Source organism: Mytilus trossulus, chromosome 9, assembly GCF_036588685.1.
Source record: "Mytilus trossulus isolate FHL-02 chromosome 9, PNRI_Mtr1.1.1.hap1, whole genome shotgun sequence".
Taxonomy (NCBI): Eukaryota; Metazoa; Mollusca; class Bivalvia; order Mytilida; family Mytilidae; genus Mytilus; species Mytilus trossulus.
The window spans coordinates 5,152,100-5,172,691 of NC_086381.1; the positions used below are offsets into that span (position 1 = coordinate 5,152,100).

General features: G+C 32.5%; 1 protein-coding gene across 1 annotated transcript; it reads right to left on the reverse strand.

Moving 5' to 3' along the window:
• Positions 1-12,675: 12,675 nt before the first annotated feature.
• LOC134683621 (collagen alpha-1(X) chain-like) lies at positions 12,676-15,085 on the reverse strand. The gene is made up of 3 exons (XM_063542930.1): positions 15,041-15,085; positions 13,723-13,873; positions 12,676-13,076 (listed from the first exon to the last, which is right to left on the reverse strand). Exons 1-3 carry the CDS (start codon positions 15,044-15,046, stop codon positions 12,676-12,678), a joined length of 558 nt encoding a protein of 185 aa, XP_063399000.1. The 5' UTR covers positions 15,047-15,085.
• Positions 15,086-20,592: the final 5,507 nt, after the last annotated feature.

Consider the following 20,592-nt stretch of genomic DNA (forward strand, 5'->3'; position numbering starts at 1 on the left):
AAACAGCAAAAAAACGAAAACCACAATTATTATTTTATTGGTATGATGAAGACTTCAAAAAGGGTTATTCAAAAGATTGAGAATGAGCACATTATCTTGTATAACTGCATGCTAAATATATAAAGTACTGATCACATGTCACTAAATTTTAAAGGATCAATGTACTGATCACGTGTCACTGAATTTTAAAGGATCAATGTACTGATCACGTGTCACTGAATTTGGAAGGATCAATGCACTGATCACGTGTCACTGAACTTTAAAGGATCTTTGGTATATTTCGCCTTTTGCCCATGGTGTTGTTTGTTTTTAATTGACTTACGATTTTGTTATATCCTTCCCCTTTTCGTTTTGCTTTTGTCTGTGACTATAAGTATACTATTCCTAGGCTTTGCAAACATTTTGTTGAATCTATTTTTTTTCTATGAGATGTCTGGATATTGTATAATCTGAACTTTCCAATTGCAACAAGTCGTGTTTTTTTAACTACAATGCGCAAAAACTTATCAGATTAAAGGTATGTGGTAAACGGCGCAAAGTGGAAAGGGATTAGTATAAGTTGCAAAACTTGTTTCCCAATCCACTCTAAATAAATATGTTTAAACTAAACTAACGGCGTGGTAGAATCTATACTTAAAAAGTTATAATAAAAACAACAACGGAAATAACATCTATGATAATACGAAATAAGAATGATTGTCATTTATGTAATAATCGTTAATTTTTAAAGAAAGTGGATTGTTTTTCTATGAAAGTTTATCAACTTATAAAAGGTATTTTCTACGGAAGCGTATTAGCGCCACACATTTTTTTTAATTTTTCTTCCTATGTTTGCGTTGTAACGCAAACCTTTGGGTTATAACGCAAACATTTGCGTTACAACGCAAACCTTAGGAAGAAAAATAAAAAAAACAATGTGTGGCGCTAATACGCTTCCGTAATTTTCTATAATAGATAAGAAAAATGATAGCACGTAAGGGGATTACAAGGGGCAATCAAAAATCAAAAATCATACATCAAGAAATAAAGAATCACCAAAAAGTACAACATTTTCTTAAATAACCGGGATATCAAAGTCCACAAAATACTTTTATACATATTTCTGTATTCAGTTTGAGAAACAATTTAAAAAAAAATACCACACACACTTTAATAATAACAATAATTCATATTGAAATGGATTTATTGATTTAAATTTAAATTTCGAATCCATTAAAAGAAGTAAATATCCCGCTGTAGCAATATCCATCACCAGTTAGTATAATTCTTATCCAAATTTTGTCATGTTTCTTCAAAGAAAGGACACCCGACTGTGTTGATGAATGGTTCCATTTACTACCTTCATTCCAAGTATGATTTGCTAACCCAGCAGGATTACCATTCTTCACAAGTTCAGTAGGACAGCTTCCCCCTGGGTTTGTAAACATTGTCCAGGAAAAGTAAAATGTACCATCACGCGGGCTGGTGAACACGCCGGTTGTTTTATCATATGCGTCCCCAGTGTTTGTTATCACGGTACCAAATATAAGTTTTGTATGCTTTGATACCTTCGACAGATGTTTGTGTAAATTGGCTGAGAAAGCTGACTTTACACGATCTATTAAAAGAAAATCAGTGTATGATTTAAAACATTTAACAATTAAGTAAATTCATGTCAAGATAACGATATACACAAATCAAATTATAAGGTGCCGTGATCAATGGACTCGATTACTTATGATATAACATCAAATATGAAACAGGAAAGTTAAAATAAACACAATGCAAACTATGTTAAATTGCATTGATTTTTATCAAATATGTGATTATTCAACACACAAGTCTAATGTACATGATATAAAAGACCAGAAGCAAAAAGAGGCTTATTGACCAATATATATTCAGATGTATAGCGTATTAATATTTGGTTAAGTTAATCTTATTCGCCGTTCGTTTAATTATTATTGAGTGTTGAACTTCTCTTCTTTTTTATGTATTCATTTGAATGTGTGATGTACAAAGTAATTCCCAAGTTAAAGAACAGAGTTAAGAGTTCACTTGGATACACTGTATCCGCCAATTGTTATTGTATACTAGTAGTATATATTTATTTTTAACTGTTATAGCAATAATGTAATATACGATATTAGGTTCGTTTTAATATGCATCAATCCGCTTGTTACATTGTATTGATAAATTAAAATATCATACCGCTTGTTTCACTTCCGCATTCATCAGGATTCATGAGATTAAGTTGATATTTTATACTCCTCATCAATTTGTTGTTACTGCAACACTCCTTTGATTGAACAGGGGACCAGAACAAAAGAAACAAGACAAAAAACATAATGTATGTGCATCCCTGGAATTAGAAATAATAATTCTTGTAACTTTTCATACAAATATTTCTATTTCAAAGTAGAAACTAGGATTAAATACTGTTGTTCAGGGAACAACTGAAGCACGCCTCCGGGTGCGGGATTTTCTCGCTGTATTGAAGACTTCGACTGTTTTGTGTTCATTGGTCGGGTTGTTGTCTCTTTGACAAATCACCCATTTCCATCCTCAATTTTACGTTTGGGCGTGGCTTTCGTACATAATGTCATTTTAATATATTTCGCAATTTAAATGTTTTAGCAATATCAGCTTCTGAAACAATTTCTTCAGATTTCCGAACCTCGTTGATTTTCGGGTTCTTGTTTCGGCCCTTGTTTGGCAGTTAAAAGTTTGATAAAATTTTCATTTTGTTTTCTTCAAAATAGCCTAAAGTAATTCACTATATAACTAGTATTATTATAAAAAGGTGATAGCAGGCGCTGAGTTTTCCGTTGAATAAAATTCTTACAATTGAAAATAAATTTCTGTGTGTGAAAATGATACATGAATAAATCAAACCCATTGGCAAGAAATATCTATCAATAATTACATAAGATGTATGTTTCATTATAATACGTTATTCTGATTGACTAACTGCACATCACATGTTATTCCGTAAGCAATTGCATCAGACAATAACATTTTAATCATTCGTGATGACACGAGGTTAATTAAAAAAAAAAATGATAATAATCGTGTTTTCATGACCCAGCTAAAAAAATGTAATTATAAGTATTGAATGCTTCTTTTTGTAACTTTATAGGGTTGTAAAAGCGTTGACCGTGCGTACATTTTTAGAATGAAGCGCTTCCGCGCTTCATACAAAATGTACTTCGGTCAACGCTTTTACACCCAATAAATTTACAAAAAAAAGCATTCAATTCTTAATTGCAATGTCAACTGCTTAACCCAAGTCGCAGGATGCATGTCATAAACCAAGTCGCAGGATGCATGTCATCTCAAAGAGATTCGCCAACATTGTTTCCGATGTACTGATATTTCATAGAAATCACTTCAAAACAATGTTTTTAGAGTTTATAATTTTTACTACATCAATTTCAAAACAGACGTCAGATGACAAGGTCCATCAAGAACAAAACTGAAACCAAAAAAAAAACCGACACTGTCAATCCTTTAGGTTCTGGTACATGAAGCCTTTGCCGTAAATGAACACCGCCATTATAATGAACAAGAACAGGGGTCCAGGGCATATCACATGATTTGAACATTAAACGTGACGTAATCAACTCGAACCGCAGATTGTATTTGGAAGATGATGTATGGATTATAATTTCAGGCTATGTATAATTCATGTATTTAAAAAGAAATAATTGCAGATTTAAAAATGAAAACGAAATAAACTTATTTGTATAAATGTTTCGTTTTTAATCAATTCCGCTAGTATTGGCGAATCAAATAAAGTTTTCTATTAAACATTCCCAACGTTACATGTGCACCCTATTACAATTAATAAACATTTTGACAATAAAATTTGTAGTTTATAACGCTGTTAACAAATAAATATTACTTTACCTCCATAGTATTGACTTTTTTATTATTTGGATATGTGCCGGAAAGATGTTGGCAAAACTGTAATTTTACATTTATATATGAATGGTATAGCATGCAATCCAAAAATTACATGTTATTGAATATGGTATGTCATGTAATCGATGAATATGATACATTTTGTATGTCACATATGATGAATGGATCATTTAGTTCTAAATTAATTTTTTTTGAAAATTCAGTCGTGATCACAATCACGTCCTCTTTTCCTCAAAGGTGACCTACTGAATTATACTTATGACCTGTTTGTACTTACATGAGTATCACGACAAATGTCACATGTAGAGCAGGATCTGATTACACTTCCAAAGTATCTACACCACTTCCGTTTTTTAAGTTTGGTTGGGTTCTCTACACCATCTCCGTTTTTAGTTTGGTTATGTTCGTGTTGGTAATGTTTTGATTTCAATTTACTGTGCATACTGTTGTGTGTCTTTTTGAATATCGTTTTCGTTTCTGCCGTTACAATGTCAGTTTGCTTTCGACAATGCGTTTGAAGGTCCCTTGGTATCTTTCGACTTTTTTTCCAGCAATTAAATCTTATGTTGACTGTATAATACCGTTACAATCACATGATGGTTTTTCAGTTTACTTTTATCTCTCCAAAGAAAAGAACAGTGCCATTAGCATAACATTAATATCTGTAAATACATTATTAAACTTAGTTTACCGTCGGTGCCATATGCTGACTTCTCCATAAATTTGTTTAATGCCATTTAATTTCATGTACGTATTTGTTTAATCTTGGATGTGGTGTCTCCATGCCAGTAATATATTATATATGTATGTACCAAAGATAAATTGTTTAAAGCAACACTTTTGAAGAATGTTACACGAAATGTTTAATATTGTTTAAACTACAGGTGATAACTCCGGACACACTTTGACAGTGTGATAGTTGTATAAATACCTTGGATTATGAAACCTGTTAAACCCTAACTTTTTCATCTTTGATGTTAAGACAACATATTTATTTCAGTGATATGAGATAAATGATAAATCGTTCAACTAAATGTTGATATTGTAAGGTCAGGTTCCTTCCAGTCATAGACTGATCATGCAAAAAACAGTGAACTCATCATGCAAAAACAGTGAACTCATCATGCAAAACAAAATGGAACTTTAACACCGTTCTAGAAGATCTAAACTTTGATAATGACATATCACTTCTCTCCACAAAAACGCAGAAATTAACAACAGAAGCTGAATGAGTAGAAATGAAACTTAACCCCAAAAGGTGTAAAACTCTGAGATCCAAGCAAACACCGAGTAAAGAGCTGATAACATTATACAACAAGAGAGTGGAACATGTAGACAAGTGCACATACCTGGGAGCAGTCATATACTAAAAGGAGGGAGGAGGAGAACCCAAACCGCATACATTCAGCTATAAAAGGCCCAAAAATGCCAATATAAAACAATTTTAACGAAAAAACATACGGCCTTATTGTCAGTATTATGCCAACGTGAAAACAAAACATTCTTACTGCGATTTCATGGTAGATATTTAAACAGGGAAAGGCCTTTGTGTAAACGTTCAAATAAGACCCCTCCCTATAAACAAAAAAGTATAAGTATGTAAACAACATCTTGATGACTTGCTGAATTTTGAATGTTCTTGGATTTCCTTAAACTTAACGAAACGTACTTGACACAACTCAAAACGAAAGAACAACACTTCAATTGCTGTTTTTCATTTCAATATGACAGTGTTGGAGACAAACTAGCAACACCAAAGTAAAAAAAAAAAGAAGCAACAAAACAAAAAAGACAAAAACAAACCAGTCCAACAAACACAGCATAGAAATGTAAAGGCTGAGCAACAAAAATTTAAGAAAAAACCCCGATAAATGAACATATTATTCGCTTTTCGAACGACGTGTATAAACCAAATAATACACTGTAAAATATTGTTTTCAATAAATCTCTCGATTCATTTTCAATCAAAATGTATTATGAATAAAATTTGGTTAGACAATGCTGCTTTGTGCGGTATTATAAGTGTTAAACAGGGAAATAAATCTTATGAAATTTAGAATTAACGGCTTTCTATTTATCTCTTAGTAATTTTTGTATAACCTAACCAGTTTCAACAGAGGATGATTTAGAAGAAAACGTAATTTACCAATGTTACATCTTAAAAAAGCTTCAAAAAAAAAGAGACAAGACGGCAACGTAAGCTTCCCTGGCTATTTAAATCGACACTCCACATCAATGGGATGTCTAAATATCTTAGACCGTGGAAACATGCCGGTGTAGTGAGTTTGGATATAGACATATCGTTTCAGTCAACTAATTCGTGATGACAACTGCAAAACACAGATCGGCTGGCACAGGTGCACAATTAGTACCACTTGGAATACCGACTGTCAATAACAAAATCAATCCAGCAACCTTAATAAATATAGTGTCAATCAAAAAGTCCATCATTAGCATTATGTCATATTTGGTGTATTGCTGTAGGAATCAGTGTAGTTCTTCACAAAGTCGGATTTTCCTTGGCCTGAAATAAGGAACTAGTATTTACATATACTTTTTTTTGTAGAAAAAGCTTTGCTATTATTGTCCTATTGTAATGTTTATTTGTGTATTTCGTTGTCCTGAATGTTCTTGCATTTATTTGTACTGTAGACCAGTCTGGAATGTTGTACTTTAATGTTATATTTAACATTGTCATAAAAGCGCGAGGTTTGGCTATCCGCAGAACCAGGTTTAACCCACAATTTGTTTTCTAAAAATTACCTTAACTAAGTCAGGAAAACTGCCATTGTTATATTATAGTTCGTTTCTGTATGTGTTACATTATAGTGTTGTGTTTCTGTTGTGTCGTAGTTATCCTCTTATATTTGATGTGTTTCCCTCAAATTTTGTTTATTAGCCGGATTTGCCTTTTTTTCTCAATCGATTGATGAATTTCGAACAGCGGTATACTACTGTTACCTTTATTTCATTAAAAAGACAATACAGTCGATCGTTAAAATGAGTATGGGTATTTATAAATTAGAACGTAGACCACTCGAAGGCTTTAATGTTATAACATAATCAAATTGTTAATCGAAATAATCTTTATTGTAACATTTTTACAATTTATTCAGAATAATGCAGCTTTGAACCATAGTGCATGTTTTTTAAGTTTCGGTACGTATTCCACGGCAAGATAATGTATACATAATATATAGTAATGTTTAACCCCGACGAAAAATTGCGCCCGTCTCCAGTCAGGAGCCTCTGGCATTTGTTTGTCTTGTATGAATTTTATTTTTAGTTTCTTGCGTATATTTCGGAGTTTAGTGTGACGTCCATTATCACAGAACTGGTATACATTTTTGTTTAGGGGCCAACAGAAGTACGCCTCCGGTGGCGGGAGTTTCACGCTGCATTGCAGACCAATTGGTGGTATTCGGCTGTTAGTTTCTCTTTGGTCGGGTTGTTCTCTCTTTGACAAATAGAAACGAAGTCAATTTGAAATTGAGAATATGTGTCTTCAGAATGCTAGATGAGAATATCTAAAAACGTCAAAAAAGGCAGTAATAATCTGCTAGTTGTTTTGTGCTGTTTAATCTCTTAACCCGATGCTCCGTGTAGGGAGACTGCCAAGCTCATTGCCTTGAAAGAATCATTGAAACAACTCTTTTAGGAGCCCGTTGGTGACCTATATAGCTATGGCCATACAACTACTAATATTCAAAACATTTGTTGCTGTGCAGTTAAAATTATTTGTCCTACACTAGCGATTGAGCACATTGTATTGCCCATATATTTTTACTGCATGTTAAGCAATCATTCATTTATGCAAAAGCTTTGGTCTGAGCCTTTGATAATGTTACTTAGCTAATCAAATGACTCTTTAAGGGCCAAAATCTATCCAGGAAAAACATATGTACAACTTCTACAACTCCTGTATATTGCGCTAACATAAAACTTAATATTTTTTTTTACTATTCGTGTTAAACGCCACTTTCACAAATTATTTTGCTATTTCGTGGTGGCCAGCTTTTATTGGTTAAGGGAACCGGAGTGCAATGAAGACACCACCTATCGGAAGTATAGCTGACATTTTCCAAATCAATTTAGTTTAAATAAAATCTTGACGAAGGAAAGATAACTCTGAATGCAAATGAAATCTAATAGAAATAGTTGTAGGATATACTTTCGGTTGACTTTAAGTTATTTATTTATAAACATTCAGTCAAGCAATGAATTACTGTTATAGTAGTAATATGCTTGAATTTCAAAATAAGAACTTATGTGGTTGTCCACAAGTCCTAATCAATTAATTCCTAATTTATTTATGCAAACATTTCTAACTTTTCTATGTTGTGTCATGTGTACTATTGTTTGTTTGTCTTTTTCATGTTTAGCCATTGCGTTTTCAGTATATTTTCGATTTATGAGTTTAAATGTCCCTCTGGTATCTTTTGTCTCTCTTTTAAGGTTCTTGATAAATACTGTCATATATACATGCTATTATGTATCCCATATCTCCTTCGAAGTGACTAAGGTATTGTTTTTCTAAATGAGATTATCTAACAATATACATTCTTCGGTAATCTATAAGTAGATAATGCAGTGTAAACTATAAGTAGATAAGGCAGTGTAAACAAATATATTTGACATATCTGGCCTTTAATGTACAGATAGTCTATTGTGATAATAGTTTTAAAGTGCAGCTGCATTTTAAAAACGAAAAAGATAAATGTTTGTATGGAAAATGAAATATTCGTGTATTATTAACTACTAGTGGCCGCCACCTTAGACTAAAACCAGACTAAGCTAGCTAGCAGAAGAATTTAAGTGCAGATACACAAACATGTTCATTGTATATTTATAGTCGGATATTAACTTACAGTTAAGTGCAGCGGCATTTTATAAATAACAGGGTAAAATAAGTCATCATGTGTTAGTGCAAAAAGTGGTTGATGGACTGTGAGGGATTTGTTGTGTTATCTTCATAGATAGTTACAACTTTACAATGCAAGATATAAAAATTTATAGGGGGTAGCGTCAGCAAAGTAGCACATAAAAATCAACATTGTATTGACACATTTTTATTGTTGACGACTAATTGTTCGTCCAAATGTTTGGTGTCGTTTTTCTACTCTTTCTGGATTTTTTTTTTGCGTTATCCGAGGCGCATAATAAACATTTCATCCTGTCTTTGACAAGATTTCCTTTTTTTTTTTAAAGTTTTATTATTAAAGCTGGATATATCTGTCACTTTTGTATTTGTTCGTGTTTAATATTTGATTACTTGTCTCTTTTGCACTTGTTTGTGATTTATTTGGTTGCTTAAAAGTCTCTTTTGCACTTGTTCGTGTTTTACGTTAAGCTTGTCACTTTTTGCATTTTTTCCGGATTTGTTTTTTGTCTTTTGTGCTTTTGCACTTGTTCGTGTTGTTGCTTTTCAATTTTGCACTTGTTCGTGTTTTTGGTTATAAGTTTTGCGTTTTTTTTTTTCATTCTGTTAGCGTCACTGGTGAGTCTTTTGAAGTCAAAACGCGCGCGTGGCTTATATGCAAAATGTAGTCCTGGTATCTATGATGAGTCTTAATTCTGCCTATATATTAAGCTTTGGTAATAGGAATAGATGAAAATGTAAATAAGACAATTATTAATGTTTATCACTTTGTAACTCTTCAGATGTGATTTTTGTTGTCCTGTGGAATCATTCAGATTTTTAGTTTGTATTATTCCTGTTATCCCCTTTATGATTTGTTTTTATCAATTTATAACACATCTTAAGTTTTATCTTGTATATCTATTAGTCCCGTCAGTGGCGATAGTATTTAAGAATTGAATGCTTCTTTTTGTAACTTCATTGGGTTGTAAAAGTGTTGACCGAGGTACATTTTGTATGTCTAAAAATGTGCTCAAGGCCGTACTTTAACCTATAATGGTTTACTTTTTAAATTGTTACTTGGATGGAGAGTTGTCACATTGGCACTCACACCACATCTTCCTACATTTATAATCACATGGTTTTAGCTAGGATCATGAAAACACGAATTTTTAATGTTAAACATGTATTAATTCACCTGTGTACTTTATTGTGGGACCTCGTGTTACCATGAATGATAAGTTGCATTGTGTAATGCAATTGCTTTAGGAATTACACGTGGTGTACAGTTAGCCAATCATAATAACGTATTTTAATGAAACATACATCTAATGTAATTATTATTGTATAAACTGTTAACACATCGCTTATGTAAACAAAATATAAAAGTCATTCGAGAACCAGCTTACAGACAGTTACAGCTACATGCTGATGGTAACTTCACGATTTGACACATATCTTTTTAAAAAATGAACCATGCATTTTGCTATGCGATTGTACGAAAGGTTAAACTGACGCTGCACGCCACAATCATAGACGTTTTACAGAAATTGTTGTATTTGTAACAGAGTAACTGATCTTTGTTTTGAATTAAAAGAATCTCTTTTTTAACCAGGTTAGTTTTATATAAATTAATAACAATAACTTTTTAGGATTGTATACTGTAAATGTTAAGATAAGCGCAGTGATATTTGGTATTCCAAATGATAAGGATGACACGAAGTAAAAAATATGATAACTGAAAAGAATTCATATAACGGTTTGATTGTGAACTTCAGTTGCCAAATGAGTTTTATTTGCTAAATGATTTAAAATGTTATACCGACGTCTTGTCGATAGAATGACAACAGAAAAAGGTCCAATCGAGAGGAATAGAGTCAGCTTATTGACCTGTAATCCATAAGTTTTGTCTGCCAAACTTTGAAAATCTTTCATAACATGCAATGCTTTGTTTGATAAATATTAATACGTCAATAGTGTGAAAACACGATAACACAACACTATACGTTTTTGTCTATTGAACGAATCTACAAGAAAAGTATTTGCATTTGCCCCTTATATTTTGCTATGGTTTTTTTTATATAATGAATTCATTGAAATATTAAAATCATAATAAATCATGATGTCTTTGAACAAGCATGCTGCATACATCTTACCCAACTATTGCTATATTACTTATCTTAATATTTTTGCATACGCATTTTTTCTGATTATATTTGTTTTCATGTTATTATCTTGACCAAATAAAGTCAATAATAAATAATGAGAATTATGAGGTGTAGTATGATTGTTGATAGGACAACTATCACACAAAGTTCCAATGAAGTGGATGTAAGCAATTACAGGCAACCGTACACCCTTCATTAATGCGAGATACCCTTACCGTATAGTTGGTTTTATAAAAGACCACGGCATGAAAAATAAGACAAAATGCAAATAAGAATCGAAAACTAACGGCTTAAGGGTCGACATCAAAAGGTCAATGTAGAATAAAAACACTTAAATCAAATAGTTTGGGGGGAGGGGGGATTGCTGCATTTTTTTTTTTTTTATCCGAAATTGATTAATTTATTTTGGATATTATTTTTGCTTTGAAAGACAGAAAAATACACATTTAATGCAATTATTTTCGAACCAAAATCCTTTAACGTCTGTGTAGTAATATTGAAATCACACATTCAGTTGAAGACGGGTTCGCAGAAAAGGATCTCGAAATGTTAACAATAATACATCTCTCAAAGTAAAAATTAAATATTTTTGTAACGAAACAAAAACGAAAAACAAATAAAACAATCATGTACAACGTCAACCAATGAAATACAGGCTCTTGACTTAGGATAGGCACATGTAGAATCTTGCGGGATAAACTATCATGGAAGATACCAACCCTCCGCTTACCTGGACCATTGGTGTGACGGCACGACAGTCGAACAAACAATGCAAAACAATACAAGATAAATACAAATACGAGAAACAGCAAAAAAACGAAAACCACAATTATTATTTTATTGGTATGATGAAGACTTCAAAAAGGGTTATTCAAAAGATTGAGAATGAGCACATTATCTTGTATAACTGCATGCTAAATATATAAAGTACTGATCACATGCCACTAAATTTTAAAGGATCAAAGTACTGATCACATGTCTCTAAATTTTAAAGGATCAATGTACTGATCACGTGTCACTGAATTTGGAAGGATCAATTCACTGATCACGTGTCACTGAACTTTAAAGGATCTTTGGTATATTTCGCCTCTTGCCCATGGTGCTGTTTGTTTTTAATTGACTAACGATTTTGTTGTCTCCTTCCTCTTTTCGTTTAGCCTTTGTCTGTGACTATATGTAAACTAGTCCCAGTCTTTGCATACATTATGTTGAATCTAGTTTTTTTCAATCAGATGTTTGGATATTGTATAATCTGAACTTTCCAATTGCAACTAGTGTTTTTTTAACTTCAATGCGCAAACACTTATGAGATAAAAGATGTGTGGTGAACGGGATGGCTTGGTAGAATCTATACTTAAAAGTTCATAATAAAAACAACAACGGAAAGAACATCTATGATAACACGAAATTAGAATGATTGTCGTTTATGTAATAATCGTTAATTTTTAAAGAAAGTGGATTGTTTTTCTATGAAAGTATATCAACTTATAAAAGGTATTTTCTATAATAGATAAGAAAAATGATAGCACGTAAGGGGATTACAAGGGGGCAATCAAAACTCATACATCAAGAAATAAAGAATCACCAAAAAGTACAACATTTTCTTAAATAACCGGGATATCAAAGTCCACAAAATACCTTTATACATATTTCTGTATTCAGTTTGAGAAACAATTTAAAAAAAAATACCACACACATTTTAATAATAACAATAATTCATATTGCAATGGATTTATTGATTTAAATTTAAATTTCGAATCCATTAAAAGAAGTATATATCCCGCTGTAGCAGTATCCATCACCAGTTAGTATAATTCTTATCCAAATTTTGTCATGTTTCTTCAAAGAAAGGACACCCGTCTGTGTTGATGAATGATTCCATTTACTACCTTCATTCCAAGTTAGATTTGCTAACCCAACAGGATTACCATTCTTCACAAGTTCAGTAGGACAGCTTCCCCCTGGGTTTGTAAACATTGTCCAGGAAAAGTAAAATGTACAATCACGCGGGCTGGTGAACACGCCGGTTGTTTTATCATATGCGTCCCCAGTGTTTGTTATCACGGTACCAAATATAAGTTTTGTATGCTTTGATACCTTCGACAGATGATTGTGTAAATTGGCTGAGAAAGCTGACTTTACACCATCTATTAAAAGAAAATCAGTGTATGATTTAAAACATTTAACAATTAAGTAAATTCATGTCAAGATAACGATGTACACAAATCAAATTATAAGGTGCCGTGATCAATGGACTCGATTACTTATGATATAACATCAAATATGAAACAGGAAAGTAAAAATAAACACAATGCAAACTATGTTAAATTGCATTGATTTTTATCAAATATGTGATTATTCAACACACAAGTATAATGTACATGATATTAAAGACCAGAAGCAAAAAGAGGCTTATTGACCAATATATATTCAGATGTATAGCGTATTAATATTTGGTTAAGTTAATCTTATTCGCCGTTCGTTTAATTATTATTGAGTGTTGAACATCTCTTCGTTTACGTTTAATTATTATTGAGTGTTGAACATCTCTTCGTTTAATTATTATTGAGTGTTGAACATCTCTTCTTTTTTATGTATTCATTTGAATGTATGCTGTACAAAGCAATTCCCAAGTTAAAGAACAGAGTTAAGAGTTCACTTGGACACACTGTATCCGCCAATTGTTATTGTATACTAGTATATATTTATTTTTAACTGTTATAGCAATAATGTTTTGTTTTAATATGCATCAATCCGCTTGTTACATTGTATTGATAAATTAAAATATTTTACCGGTTGTTTCAGTCCCGCATTCATCAGGATTCATGAGATTAAATTGGTATTTTATACTCCTCATCAATTTGTTGTTACTGCAACACTCCTTTGATTGAACAGGGGACCAGAACAGAAGAAACAAAGCAAGATACATAATGTATGTGCATCCCTGGAATTAGAAATACTAATTCTTGTAGCTTTTCTTACAAATATTTCCATTTCAAAGTAGAAAGTAGGATTAAATACTTTTATTAAGGGAACAACTGAAGCACGCCTCCGGGTGCGGGAGTTTCTCGCTTCGACTGTATTATGTCCATTGGTCGGGTTGTTGTCTCTTTGACAAATTCTCTATTTCCATCCTCAATTTCACGAGTGGGCGTGGCTTTCGTACATAATGTCATTTTAATATATTTCGCAATTTAAATGTTTTAGCAATATCAGCTTCTGAAACAAGTTAGTCAGATTTCCGAACCTCGTTGATTTTCGGTTTTTGTTTCGGCCCTTGTTTGGCAGTTAATACTAAGATAAAATTGTCATTTTGTTTTCTTCAAAATAGCCTAAATTAATTCACTTTATAAATAGTATTATTATTAAAGGTGATCGCAGTCGATGAGTTCTCCGTTGAATGAAATTCTTACAATTGAAAATGTATTTCTGTGTGTGAAAATGATACGTGAAAGAATCAAACCCATTGGCATGAAATATTTATCATTGCAATGTCAACTGCTTAAACCAAGTCGCAGGATGCATGTCATCTCAAAGATATTTACCAACATTGTTTCCGATGTACTTATATTCCATAGAAGTCACTGCAAAACAATCCTTTTAGGGTTTACAGTTTTTACTACATCAATGTCAAAACAGACGTCAGATGGCAAGGTCCATCAAGAACAAAACTGAAACCAAAATAAAAGACCGAAAGTGTCAATCCTTTAGGTCCTGGTTACAAGCAGCCTTTGCCTTTGGTAAACACCGCCATTTTTGAGAACATGAACAGGGGTCCAGTGCATACTACATGATTTGAACTAAACGTGACGTTATCAACTTGAAACCGCAGATTGTACTTAGAAGATGATGTATGGAATAGACTTTAAGTTTATGTATAATTCATGTATTTAACAAGAAATAATTGTAGATTTCAAAATGAAAAAGAAACAAACTTATTTGTATACATGTTGCGTTTTTAATAAAAATCCGCTAGTACTGAATAAAATAAATTTGTCTATTATTAATTCATTTCAACGTTACATATGCACCGTCTTACAATTAATAAACTAATATTGTGACGATAATATTTGTAGTTTATAACGCTGTAAACAAAAACATATTACTTTACCTTCATAATGTTGACTTTGTTATTATTTGTATGTGTGCTGAAAATATGATGGCAAAACTGTACTTTTACATCTATTCATATATGAATGGTATAGCATGCAATACAAAAATTACATGTAATTGAATATGATATGTCATGTAACTTGGGAATATAATATGTCATGTAATCGATGAATATGATACATTTTGTAAGTCACATATGATTTATTGATCATACAATTGAAATTATTATTTTAAAAGTCAGTCGTGACCACAATCATGTCCTCTTTTCCTCGAATGTGACCTACTGAATGAAGCACCTTGTTGCACTTACACGCGCAACACCACACGTGCCACATGTGGAGCAGGATCTTCTTACCCTTCTAAAGTACCTGACACCACCCCAGTTTTTAGTTTGGTGGGGTTCGTGTTGTTCAGTCTTCGGTTTCGATATACTGATTTTTGTTAACTGTTGTCTGCCTTTTGGTTATTGTTTCCGTTTCTTGCCATGGCAATGTCAGTTTGTTTTCGACCAATGCGTATGATTGTCGCTTTGGTATCTTTCGCCTCTCTTTTCTAATAATTAAATCATTATGTTGCTAACTTACACTGACAGTGATATCAGACAGTTACGATCACATGATGGTTTTTCAGTTTAGTTTTGTCAATCGAATGAAAAGAACAGTGACATTAATACCATGAAATGTCGTAAGCAAGGTTATATGGTCATAATATCTGTAAATACATTATAAAATTTAGTTTACCGTTGGTGCCATATGCTAACTTCTCCATCAATTTGTTTAATGCCATTTAATTTCATGTACGTATTTGTTTTATCTTGCATGTGGTGTCTCCTTGCCAGTTATATATTATATCTGTATGTACGAAAGATAAATTGGTTGAAGAAACACTTTTGAAGAATGTTTCACGAAATGTTTAATATTGTTTAAACTACAGGTGATAACTCCGGACAAACTTTGACAGTGTGATAGTTGTATAAATACCTTGGATTATAAAACCTGTTAAACTCAAACTTTATCATCTTTGATGTTAAGACAACAGATTTATTTCTGTGATATTAGATAAATGATAAATCGTTCAACCAAATATTGATTATTTCGGTCAGGTTTCTTCTAGTCTTAGACTGATCATGCAAAAAACATGGAACTCATCATGCTAAAAACATGGAACTTTAACACCGTTCTAGGAGATCTAAACTTTGATAACGACATATCTCTTCTCTCCACAAAACTAAGCGACCTTGATGAGAAAACGCAGAAATTAACAACAGAAGGTGAATGAGTAGAAATGAAACTTAACCCCAAAAAGTGTAAAACTCCGCAATCCAAGCAAACAAAGCGTAAAGAGCTGATAACATTATACAACGAGAAAGTAGAACATGTAGACAAGTTCACATTCCTGGGAGCAGTCATATACTAAGAGGGTGGAGGGAGAAGTGACATAAGCAACAGAATATAGAAAGCAAAAGGGGCATTTCATCGCCTAAGAAATATATGGTATGCAAGAGGAATTGGCCGAAAAGAAAAAAAAAACACCTATATAAATCATTCTTTAGACCTGCACTATTGTATGGGTTTAAAACATTGAAGCTCACAAACCTTGAAGAAAAGAAACTCAATACTGTAGAACACCAATTCCTAAGAAAGATCATAATAGTAAGATGACAAAGTAAACATCAAACAAAACAGTAAATGAAATTGCTAACACTAGAAACATCAGTTGTAAAATCAGAAGGAGAATGAATAGGACACATATCAAGGCGTGAAAGAGACAACAGCATTTATGTAGCACTACATCTTGCAACGGAAGAGAAATGAACTAGAGGAATGTCACGAACTGCATGGAAAAGAAGAACAGAGAGAGAAAGGAACCAACAAGTGGACAAGTTTGAACGTGGCTAAAACAGCGGCAAAAGATAGAAAAGGCTAGAATAGCAGCATGGATGGTTTATGCGACTTCTGGCGCCAAGTGAATTAAGAACAATTGTTGATATTGATCTATGCAATGAAATATATTTATTGAAATCGTTTTTTCAACTAATGATACCTATTGACGAGGTTTCGGATGACTTAAGTCTTTGACTTTTGATAACCTCAATGAAATGTTTTGGATTGAAGCCTTTTGATATTCTTGTTTTTGATAAGTTATGATACGCTTTTCATGAGTCGCATGTTTGCGCAGGATCATTTTAATTACAGGGAGTACATGTCTTTGAGATATTACCCTTTTATAAATAGTTTTTTTGGTGGCGTTTGTGTTGCTCCATTTTTAGTTTTTTAGACAGTTTTTTGTCTTTTGGTAATTTTGTTTATTGCCATGGCATTGTAAGGTTTGTCTTAGTTTTATGGGTTTGTATCTTCCTCGTCCCTTTTAAACAAGCTTCTTGTATAATATTCTCAGCGTCTAATACACAGCAGGATTAAAGTTGTTAGCCATGCCATATCAACTAAACATGTTTGTGTTCTTATATGAATAAACACAAGTTGAAGATATAAAATACCAAGTAATACCATATCAAAAAATGTATGCTTTTCACTGCACTTTGAGTATCATAATAGTCTAACACTTATAAACCGATCGCTGTGCATATATATTTTTAATTATTTACACAATGTCACAAATGTTGATATATATTTAGTTTAGAATTCAAGAATATTAATTTACACAACTGATATATATCTATTTTTCTGTGTGTTATTTAGGAAGCCCAGTAGTTGCAGGTCAAAAGTCAATGCTTACAAATGACTTTTAGTGTTGAACATTATTTTCATATTATGCAAACTGTATATAAGTGATGCCGTATATGATTTATGAATAATGTTGTTTTCTTTATTATTTTTTAATGTTACGATACATTGAATGAAAGTGTAGGTGAGTCTACAGTGGTCAACCTCACTCCTGCTATTTGTGAATGTTTTCAATTATCAGTAGTTTTCGTTTTTAATATAGATTATTTTCCCGTTTGAATGGTTTTACACAAGTATTTTTTGGGCCCTTTATAGTTTCCTGGTGGGTGTGAGCCAACACTTTTGACGGTATGTTAACCTTCAGATGTTTTTTTCTTTTACTATTAACTCTATGTTAAGCAGTCATTCATTCCTAATATGCAAAACCTAAGGTAATTGTTACTAATTAAACTAGATAACTCTATTAGGAATAAAGCTAGTTTAAGATGCAATCCAGATTGTATTTAACAATGACATAATCCAGTGTATCGCACTAACATGTCACTTTCATGCTTTTCAACTTTGTACTTGTTTGGCTTTATAAATATTTTGATATGAGCGTCACTGATGAGTCTTATGTAGACGAAACTCGTGTCTGGCGTACTAAATTATAATTCTGGTACCTTTGATAACTATTATCACTCTTATGATATTTTTTGGCAGTCAGTTTTTGAAGGCAGAGGAAACCTAGCTGCTCTCTAAGGATCCATCGACCGACGGCAGGAAAACTGGCATTGTTCGAATAATGTAGTTTTATCAAAATCTAGAAAAAGGAAAGACAACTCAGAATGCAATTGAAGTTACTGTTACAGGATATACCTTTCGGGTGACTTTAATCTATTTATTTATACACATTCAGCCAAACAATAGTAGTAAATACATAATATTTATCCCATATTTCCGTAGTAATGACTAAGTTATTGTTTCTTCTAATTGAGATCATCTGACAATATACATTCGTCGATAATCTATATTATGTAGATAATGCAGTGTAAACAAATGGAGTTGATATATTAGGCCTTTAATGTACAGATAGTCTGTTCTGTTAATAAAAGTGCAGCTGCATTTTTAAAGGTCTGAACAGAAAATGAATTTATCGTGTATCAGTATATATAGAGTGCGAATCCAGCTAGTTCATTTTCACTGTCATATGCGGGTTTGTTTATTGTAGAATAAAGGATCATGGGAAAACTGTATTTGTTTACGTTTTGAAAATACTAAATTAATTGATTTGAAGGAAAGTTTTTACATATTTTCATTGTGATATGTCTATATTATGTACAAACATAGCATTAAAGTTCAAATGAGTGTTATAAAAGCAACATAATATAGCATATCGATTATTGAAAGCGATCCTTTTTAACTATAGATGCGATGAATTATCACTGTTAGTGCAGTCATTTCTGATGTTGAATTTTCGAAGATGCGAGGAATTTTTATTGTAGAATTATGTGATAAATGCACTTGAAACAAATGAAAAAAAAACTTAGTTGATGACTTTAGAATTTATGATAAATGTATTTTCAAATTGAAATACAAACTCCTCATTCATTCTTTAATCAAATATATAGCTTTTCAAACTTGTAACAAAAACGCTTCTCAAAATGTCATATTGTATTCTTCAAATTACGGTTTTCCTTGATTTTAAAAAAAATTAAAAGATATTTCTGTATTTTTTTGAAGTCAAAGATTGATATGGCGGAGTTTAAGTGCAGTCTGTGTAAAATAGAGACGAGTACATTTGAGGACGTTCTTCCACGCAATGCATACACTTGCGAACAGAGAAATATGCATCTTGAAACGTAATGGTGACGGAAAAGCTTATAAAAGATTAACTTTCCTAGTTGTACCCTCAACTGCTTCAATTTCCATATTCTGAAAAAGACAGTTTTTGGTAGAATAAATGTTCTTGACTCGATTGTTGCTTGCATGATTTTTACTGTGTAAGGTGAAACGGTATGTGACATACATTATCATCATCACAGTCATTAAAACATGAAATGTAAGGTGTGTGGGCGAACTGTTTTGTTTGCATTGGTACGTGACGTAGAGCACCCTTGATACAAAAAAAAATGATCCGTAATTCACAGCTCGATACCAGAGGAAGATTTAGGGGGGACAGGGAGTTGCCACCTTTTTGGGAAAGTATTTGGTTACTTTTATATGGAATCACTGGTGCGGGTCCCCTCTTAGGCAGTCATTGGGCCCCTTCTTATGAAAATTTCTAGATCCGCGAGTGAATACTATCACAGAGGTCAAACAATGCACATTTGGGTAATTGTACACGACATGCATGCTACAATTCATGTTTGATGATCTTAGACCCTTAGGACCTCTATGTGGGCTATTTCGATAACTTGGCAAAAAATCCCCATACTGGATACACGGTTAGATTCAGCATTTCAAAGAACCCAAAATATCCATAAGGACTTTTGTCTATAAATTTGGTGACTACAAACTTGAAAAAGGGACCAAAAATATAAAAATGCATGCATGGGATACATTTGTTATTGAAGGCATGACTGTAACAATAGGATGAAGATACATAAATATCTTATTCTGGGGTCTCATTTGGGGGGGGGGGGTCTGATCTCTGATCCCGCTTACTGCTTTGTCAGATATTCCCGCTTATACTATGCAGTTCTCATTTTTTGAAATTTTCCGTGTCCCGCTATACTTTATTTCTCGTTTTCACGACACAATCATTTGACTTTCGCGAATCACGCTTACAATAACATCGCTTATTCCGCGTCACACTTATAACCCAACGCAACCCACTATTCTACTCTTTTCTGACTCATATGAAGCCCATTATAAATATATTAAA